The sequence below is a fragment of the Echinops telfairi genome, unplaced genomic scaffold, assembly GCF_000313985.2.
Source record: "Echinops telfairi isolate 266 unplaced genomic scaffold, ASM31398v2 ScPeMD7_7412;HRSCAF=8450, whole genome shotgun sequence".
NCBI classification, from domain to species: Eukaryota; Metazoa; Chordata; class Mammalia; order Afrosoricida; family Tenrecidae; genus Echinops; species Echinops telfairi.
The window spans coordinates 1,053,732-1,062,503 of NW_022111312.1; the positions used below are offsets into that span (position 1 = coordinate 1,053,732).

Genomic DNA, 8,772 nt, shown 5'->3' on the forward strand with positions numbered 1-8,772 from the left:
TGTACTAGGCCAAGAAAAATGGTCCACCTCAAGCGGCCTACAGAATTCCTCCAGAAAACCGGGGCTAGTGTTTTGCTTATAGGAAACACAATGTGTTGACAGGTTGTTACAAATCCGTGATATAAAAATGCACAGCCCCTTTGAACAAAAAGTCATCAACTGATTTGCTTGTAACATCCCCTTGTTCCCACCTTTACTAAAATAGGCCATTGTGGTGAATTGCTAACATCTGTTGTGTTGTCTTTTACAAAGTAAGAACGATGGGCACATGTGCTGCACAGGTGTAGGACAGGTGTCTTCTACAAGGGGCCAGGAGGTGACCAGACACATGTGGACAAGTGGCCTCAGAACTGGGTTCAGGTTTCACTTCTGATGCTCACACTTTGAGACAAAAATAGCTTCGGAAACCAGACCCTGTGCCCAGACAGCAGCGTGACCCTCCTCCTCCCTTGCCCTCAATATGAGGGAGCGTTTCAACCTCCTGCCTGGGAACAGCCCTCCCCTTCAGTCTCATCGGAGGACAGGGAGTGCCTGAGGTCCGGCACGTGGCTGGGTAACGGAGCCAGGACAAAGTCAAGTAAGGCATCTCTTTTCTCTAGCTGAGGCCCGTTCACTTTCTCAGAAGCAACTTGGCAAAGTCAGCATTAGACATCTTGGGCGCCTCAGCCAGGGTGGAGTTGGCGTCTGCTGGATGTGAGGCAGGGCCATTCTCGGCCTGGGAAGTGGTGGTGCTCGGGCGCTGCAGGGCCCGAGGCAGGAGAGAGAGCTGGGTCCTTCCTTTCCCCCGCCTGGAAAAGCAAACATGGAAAGTAGCCTCTAGAAATGAGAACCTATGGTCCCATGCCCCCCTGATCAATTGGTGAAAATTAGTCAGTATGGCCTAACGTTGCTGAAGTAAATTTAAAAGATGGGAAGCAGAAAACAAGAAGGGTAACACAACCCCTGCCTCCTTTGTTTCGATGACAAAGTCAAGCTCTGTTTAACAAGCTCTGCCTTTCCCTATCGGAACAAGGCCAGGGTCACCGGCAGGGTAGATAAAATGGCCAGTCTTGCAGTCGGGCCACGATCATTACAACTGTGCTAGCTGGTCCCTGCCAGGCAAAGAGCCTCGATTTTACAGGAGGCAGCCAATGAGTTTGTTGTAGGTGGTTCTGGAGAGCACACTGCATCCAATAAGCAAAGTTTACCTTTAAAAAGTTACCTTGGATATGTCACGAGTATAAACTGGCAAAAATAAAACTCCTACTCAGAAAGCGTCTACACTGCCTGAGTTTACGCTCTGCCCAGGCTTGGCTCTCCCCACCCTCCTCGCTGAGCCAGCAAGAGCAGCACAAGAGCAGCAAGCTGAGGCTCTAGCAGGGAGAGGAGACTCCATGGGGGGCCCCCACCCCAGCCGGGTCCAAGTGTGCACACTTACGCGCCATAGATCTGCCGCGGCACCAGGGGGCCCCCAGGTGCTTTCCTGGCCTCTGGCTTCTCGGGAGCTTTCCTCTGAGGGGGATTGCTGATCGCCACCTTGATGACGTTCTCCTTGACCGTCATGCCGTCCATCTTCAGGACGGCCTGCGATGCCTGGGATTCATTCTCAAACTCCACGTAGGCCAGGCCCTGAAGGAGCAGAATGCAGAGTGGCAGGGATCCCGGACCTGGCCACAGCCAGCCCTCCAAACAGCCCTCAGCCTGCCTTCCACCACCAGCCCTCCTGCTCTGTTTGGCCCCTGCCCTACTCCACATCCTACTGCGCCTGCCTCCCCATCATAAGGTCAGAAAATCTCGATCAGTTCTGGACCTGGGGCGGGTGTGGGAAGGGAAACATAGGTGAGTGCAAGCAAGCCGAGGTGAACTCAAGACGGGGGAACCTACTGTCTCTGAACCTGAGACAGCGGGGAGAGCAGAGGAAGGCCAGGTCGCCACTGCTCAACATGGCTGCAAAGGGTTTAAAGAGTCTAAGAGGAGGCCGCCCAGGAGGAAAGGGGGATGGGAGGAGTCCCAAAGGAACCTGGAACCAGAAGGGACTCTTGGGAGGCCTTAGGAAAACAGCTGGAGGCCCAGTGAGAAGGAAGAAAGCAGAGGAAGATGCTAGAAGGGCAGCTCCCCCCAGGTGCCACGTGGGTCCTGCCAGAGCCCAAGAGGCTCTGCAGCCAGGGGACACAGCACGGCCCCTGCACACACAGAGTGTGGTTTGTCAAGTGCCTTATTCTCCTGCCGACAGGATAACCCGACTCGGGTACAGTGGACCCATCTTTCTGAGCAGAGCACCTGGTGCCCCCTCCAGGAAGATGTCACCCAGGAGATGGAGAAGCCAAGAAGCTGGCCTCCAATGCCAACCTTGGGTTTGCCAGCCCGGTTGGTGACCAGCCGGAGGTCCTTCACAGTGCCGTGTGCCTGGCAGAGTTCCTCTAGCTCCTCTCTGGTGCAGGAGAACGGCAGCCCCGAGATGAACACCTTGTGCTTCTCCAGCGCAGTGCTGTACCGGAACACCTGTGGGGGAGTGGGGGGTGGGGGTGGGGGTCGTCAGTTGGTAGGTCAGTTGGGGCCAGCCAGGCCCCACCACCAGCTTGGGCCCAGCATATCCACCTGAACTCGCCTGCCAGGACAGCAAAGTCCAGGCTGCCGCTGTCACTTAGTTATTGGGTCACCCTACCCTGGGCAAGTCACTCATCCTCCCTAAGCCTCAACTTCCTCGTCTACAAGAACGGAAAGAATCCCTGAGTGTGGGGGAGGATTCAGTGACATCGTGTCAAACGGTTACCGTTAGCAGAGCCTCAAGGCGGCAAAGCATTTCATAGAGGTGGACATTACTACAACTCCTCATTCATCTCATCGCTGTCAAACCAGCTAATGCACCTTCCAAGCGGCCAAGCCATGAGGCCATCGGACACAAAATGTCCGTCCAGAGTGTAAAGGCAGGAAAACCCGTCACAGCTGGAACATGCCTGGACTGCCCACTTTGCCCAGGTCTGGCAAGTTTCAGCCGTGGACAGGGTGTAATCTTGCTAGCTTTCAGTCACTGGTTCCAGTGCAGCATTTCCTAAAGTGGGAGAGTGAGCCTGGACTTGCATAGCCTACACTTTGTCTTTGATGATGGGGGAAGTTTTTCATTGCCAGGGGCACCCAGTAATTGCTTTTCTAATCCGTTTGGGAACCTACAACCTGGAGGGAAACAAGCTGTTTCCTTCTCTGCCGGGCTCCAGCGTCCACAGCGTCCACTGTGGTCTGTCATCAACTGCCTCTGTCCACAACCGTACCTTAAAATCCGGGTTTTTGCTCTTGTCCACACAGGGGGAGACAAACATCGGCCTCCCCTCCACATTTCTGCGATCCAGCTCCAGGGCCTGCAGGGCCGACTTCTCGTCTTTGAACTCCACGTAGCAGTAGCCCCGGAAGTCCCCGCGGTTGCTGAAGATGGGCCGGATCTCAGCCACTTCGCCACAGGCCTCAAAGAGGGGCTGGAGCTTCGTGTCCGGCTCAGACATGCTGTAGGGCAGGTTGCTGACAAAGACGGTGATGCCGTCCTTCCTGCTGTCATGAGGCACCCGGGCCATGTCCCTCTTCAGGGCGGCAGCCTTTTCCTTCTGCTTGGAAGGGGGGCCGACCTCCGCAGGGGCCCTCCGCCCAGGGAGCTCTGCTTCCGTGTCTGCGCCCTGCGCAGCGGTGGCAGGAGGAACGCTGTTCTCCACCCTCCGCCGTTTGGAGGGCTGCTCTGCAGGTTTTCAAAAGGAAAGCAGCAGTGACTGAGGGGTTCTAAGCTGAACACATTTACTGGGTGATGATGGCACTGTCCCTACAGACAGCTGATTTGGACTCTAACTCTCATCAACAGCACTCACCCCTCAGACCCCTGAGGCACAGGCACTACACCTGCCAAGCTGAGCAGACCAGTCGTGCTGCATTCTGGGCCCCAAGGAATGCAGGGTAACAGGCTCAGCACAGGGAAGGAGCTGAGACCACCAAGCTCCATTGCCCAGAGGGTCTCACATGTCAGTGGCAAATTCCAGAGCAGATACAGGGTGGAACCTGCTGAAGCACCCAGGTAACTGACATGCGGGTGTCACGACCTCTGAATGAATGCCAAGGGCCAGCTGGGCCTCAGAACATGCTGTGCTTCGGGTCCTTCAAGAAAGCTCACCAGCACTGGCGTCCCAGCACGCTCAACACTGCTCAGGGAGGGGTGGCACCTAAGTTGAGCCACTGCTGACAGCCTGATGGGGCGGGGAGCGTACAGGCCCGCCCTCTGCTGCTGCTCAAGGGCAGCGCAGACGGTGGGGGCTTCCCCACGCGACTTTCCCACTGGACACTCCCTCCTTCCTCCCGCAATGCTGGTGCATACACCACGTCCTCCCTACGGTCTCCGGCCCAGCTGGCTCCAGGTGCCCTCTTTGGCCCATTCCCAGGGACACAGCACTGTGGTCACAGAGTCACACGGGCCCCACTCTGCTCTGAGGGACTAATGAAAATCACCTGAGCGGAGGCAGTGAAAAGGACCCAGCGTCATTCCTGGGTCCCTGCTGTCAAAGACATGGGCTGAAGCTAGTCACAAGGAACACCTGGACAGAGTAGGCCCAGGGGCGGCTAAGGACGAAGGGCCTGTCTTCTTCCAGAGGGCAAAGGTCACAAGAGTCACAGGAACACTGGGCCAGACTGACACCAGAATGCCCCATGCTTTCAAATGGAAGCCTTGGGCTATGAAGGGCCTGGGCTGGGGGATGAGGACAGTGGGCCGCAATGATCACAGCAGTGTCCCGATTTAACTGAGGCTGCCTGCCCCTGTAAGGATTTGACAGCCTTGGAAGTCCTACTGAGAACCACTGAGTCCAAACAGAAGCAATGGTTTGGTTTGGGTTTCTATCAAGCTCCACAAAGACGGAGAGGAGCCCTCGTGGCATAGTGGTTATGTGCTAAGCATCTAACTGCAAGGTCAGCAGCTCGAAACCACCAGCGGCTCCGAGGAAGGAAGATGAGGCTTTCTACTCCCATCAAGAGTTACATCCTGGGAAACTCACAGGGGCAGTTCTACCCTGCCCTATAGGGTCACTGTGAGTTGGGACTGACAAGTTTCCTGAGTTTAACGGAAGACCGTCCTAGTTTGCAAAACATACACCCTAGAGAGGGGTGGGCCAGCCGGCCTCCCACCAGCGTCTGGGGAAACACCAAGCTCTCAGTACTGAGCAGCATCCTTACAGGTCTGAGAGAGGTTTCCACATGATACCTCGCCCAAGCGTTACCTTCGTCACCCCACTCTCTCTCTGCGTCCTCACTGGCTCGGCTCTTCTTCTTCTTCTGGGCTTTCTTCTCGGCCCGGGCCCGCTTCCGCTGTTCACTCTTCGCCTCTTCCTGCTGGGCCAGGACGGCTTCCTTCTCCGCAGCCTAGACAAAGGACAATGGGACACATCACTGGGTGTCACAGCATGAGGTCTACCCAACTGTCTTAGGAGAGGACGGAGGTACAGCAACACTACAGGGCAGGGTGGAGCAGGCTCGCAGGGCTCACAAGGCTGCAACCTTTACAGACACAGACTGCCACTGCCACAGTGTTCTCCCCCAGGGTGGCGGGCGCATGGGGTATCCCAACCTCATTTGGCCTACCAGCCCCTTTGCAAGAAAAACGTCACTCAGCGCCCACCCTGGCAATTCTTTAATATCCAGAGTAAAGAGTAGGTATCTATAGATGGTTCCAGCATGGGGGGGGCAAGATCATCCACTCTAGGAAACACTGGCTGAAGCTATCGATCTGCCTTCTGATGAACAGGAGTCCTGGTGGTGTAGTGGGTTTTATGTCGGAATGCAATCCACAAGATCCACCAGCCGCTCCAAGGGAGAAAGAGCGCTTTCTATTCCCTTAAGAAAGGCAGTCGCAGAAACTCACAGGGCATTTCTACTCTGCTCTACAAGGTCATCATGAATCAGCATCAACTTGGTTTTGGTTTTCTTTGGGTTAGCAGTCGAGTGGTTAACCCCTGCACCACCAGGGCCCTTTAGGGACCCATGGCCCACGTGCTGAGACCACGATAAAACAAGGACAGGCCCACGCTTCCCGCTGCCCTGCTCACCCAGGCTTATTATGACTACATTTCTGTATCTCAAGTCCTTGGAGTTTTTTTAACAGCACCTCAAACTGCATCACTGGGGCCCTAAGTTATTTTGGGGCGTTAAGTGAGGCTTCCTTGGCGCCTGTGCGTAAGAAGGACCTGGTTGGGCCTCTTCATTCTTTAGTATCAGGAGCTAAACACCTCCACAAGATACTGACTGTGGAGGCTAAAGTCGTCAAGCAATCAAAGACTGCAGCACACCAGATTTCACCCTGTTTCAAGTACTTCATAATTAATACTTTGAGGAAAGACACTTGAGAAAACCTAAAAGGTTCAGACAGGAAAAGCCATAGTAAACGCAGACCAAAATGCTGCCAGTGACTCCAGAAACTCAAACCATGTTACCTTGATTCTCTGCTCGTTAACACGGGCTAGCCGTGTTTCAGTTTTCTGAACGGCTATGTCCCAATCTTCTAATGTCCCTTGATGAAAGAAGAAAGCAAACATTCACTTCTCAGGTTTCTGAAGGATGGGGCATGTGATTTTCTTTAACATCCCCCCACACCTTAAGACAGACACACACACACACACACAACATAAGCTCTCCCTCAGAAAAGGGAAGGACAGCCAGCTCCCCGTTTTTTTTTAAAAGAGCAGTCATTAGCATAGGTTTGAGATTAGGGTTCAATAGTCTTCTCAGGGTTAACCTGTCTATGCCTTTGGAAAGGAAACCCGGAAACTAAAACCCAACCTACCAACGATTACGGCAATACATTATTATGCAAAACATTGATATTGAAATTAAAGAATTAGGATTTAAAGAGGTAAACTGTCCTGGGACATCTCCTGTCCTTATTGTCTGTGGTCTAGTGTGATACTAAAAACCCACAGGCTGTAGCCTCACGATGTACTGTCCAAGTTCCAAGGATCTGCCCAACCAAATGCACATGTGTCTGTCTGTCTGTGTCTCTCTGCTGGCTGTCTGCAGTCTCCTGCGCCACGGTGCTGAAGGAGGGTTCTCAAGAGACACTGATGGATGCCATCACACTGGAGGGGGTGTGTGTATGTGCTGTCACACTAAACTTCCTACAAGGGGCAGGACAGCCCTCGAAACCCAGGATTACGAGAACCCCTGCACTCATGAGCCCGCTCATACACAAAGATCTGACAAGAGCCATGGGAGGGCTCACCCCTGGGAGGGAGCACTAGGGACATTCTGGACACAGAGGCTGTGAAAACAGCCTGTCCTGACAGGGGCTTCCAACCAGAGCACCGGCTAGAGACCGAACAGTAGGTGGATCCGATCCAGCCAGGAGCAGAGCGAGCGGAGCGCAGAGGGGCTCACCTTCCGTCCTCTCCATGGTGAGCAGCACTTCACAGACGTGTTCCGGGTAGTCGCTGGTACACTGGACAGCCCGGTGGAGAGCCTTCCTGCAGTGCTGGGTGTCCCCATGCGCCCTAGGATGGAAAACAAGCAGCTGCTGCCACCACGGCTCACAGAGGAAGAGGGCCTTCTCCCCACAGCAGGGCCGGGGGCCTGAGCGCTCTGACAAGTCCGAGACAGCGGCGCCAGAACCACCCACAGCTGCCGGCACCAGCACTGCTGGAGTGCTCGCTCCTTTCTGACAGGAGACGATGCTCAAAACCCAAAGCAGCCTTTCCTTACAACTCACTCTCCCTCACAGGCAGGGGCCAAGGAGCACGGAGTGCCACACTCGGCCTTGCTAACGAGTCTGCTTTTCAACTCTGGGGCTGCAGCACACTGGGGGAGAGGGAAGGGGAGCTGGTCCCACCAGAGCAGGGGAGTCGCTAAGGTGACAGCACGTCGACAATATTGCCCCATCAGATCTGTGCGTGCCAACAAGGATGGATAAACAGACACACACGTACTGCTCAGCACTTAAAAACTGTGTGTCCTCGTTTCTGCCTAGAAGTTTGTGTCGACACAGAAAGGTGTGTAAATCTACCTTAGGGCCATTTTAAAACCTGAGCAGCACGTCTCCAAATCGGAAGCGCGCACTCACTCGTAGGCGCCCCAAGGCCCTTTGCTGGTGGCCCGCCAGATCAGAACGCTTTGCTAAGCAAGCAAAACAAAATACGGTGCCTTTCACCGTGCTGGCATTTGCATTGAGGGCGTGGAAGCAATGGTGACCCTTAGCTCGGATCAAGACCCAGCATACCTTTCTCATTATTCCGCAGCACAATGGCAAGTCGACCAGGGAACCGAAGCAGCCTCCTCAGAGAAGGGCCCAGGCCTTCCACTCAGTGGTGAGTGGAACCAGCTGCTTTCCGCATAGAGCACCATGTTTACTTGCAAGAACAGGTGACTTGACCAGCTAAGGTCACTCACGTGTGGCGCACTTACTTGAAAATTAGCGAAGTGAACCTATCACGTCAGGGAAAACCACTCAGTGTATTTGCTGCCAGCAATAAGATTCAAGCTTTCAAGGGAGAATTCCAATGTTGGAAAATTTTGTATCTGCTATGGAGAGCTTGACTGGTTCCTACTAAAGAGTTTTCCACTGAGATAAGTGGGGGGGGGGGTGTTGTGTTAATTAATGTGATTATAAAAGACAAAACAAAAACACACTGTCTAACGAAATGTGTCAACATTTGGAGGTATACTTACTCGGTGTTTCCAAACGACCAATGCATTAGGTATTACAGGCTCAGCCATGGGTAAAAGACTCACTCAAAATGCAAACAGACCAGTGGGTATTAATGGAACAGAGCCTGGACAATT

The 8,772-nt window shown here is 54.0% G+C and overlaps 1 protein-coding gene across 1 annotated transcript in view; it reads right to left on the reverse strand.

Annotated features, from left to right (window-relative positions):
- Positions 1-6: 6 nt before the first annotated feature.
- SART3 (spliceosome associated factor 3, U4/U6 recycling protein) overlaps positions 7-8,772 on the reverse strand; it is a 26,898-nt gene continuing 18,132 nt past the window's right edge. Inside the window, exons 9-15 of the mRNA XM_045296682.1 lie at positions 7,375-7,487; positions 6,435-6,511; positions 5,226-5,367; positions 3,249-3,703; positions 2,329-2,481; positions 1,418-1,608; positions 7-788 (exon numbers count right to left, since the gene is read on the reverse strand). Coding sequence (XP_045152617.1) covers positions 611-788; positions 1,418-1,608; positions 2,329-2,481; positions 3,249-3,703; positions 5,226-5,367; positions 6,435-6,511; positions 7,375-7,487 — 1,309 coding nt within the window. The 3' untranslated portion in view covers positions 7-610. The remainder of the gene's footprint in view (positions 789-1,417; positions 1,609-2,328; positions 2,482-3,248; positions 3,704-5,225; positions 5,368-6,434; positions 6,512-7,374; positions 7,488-8,772) is intronic.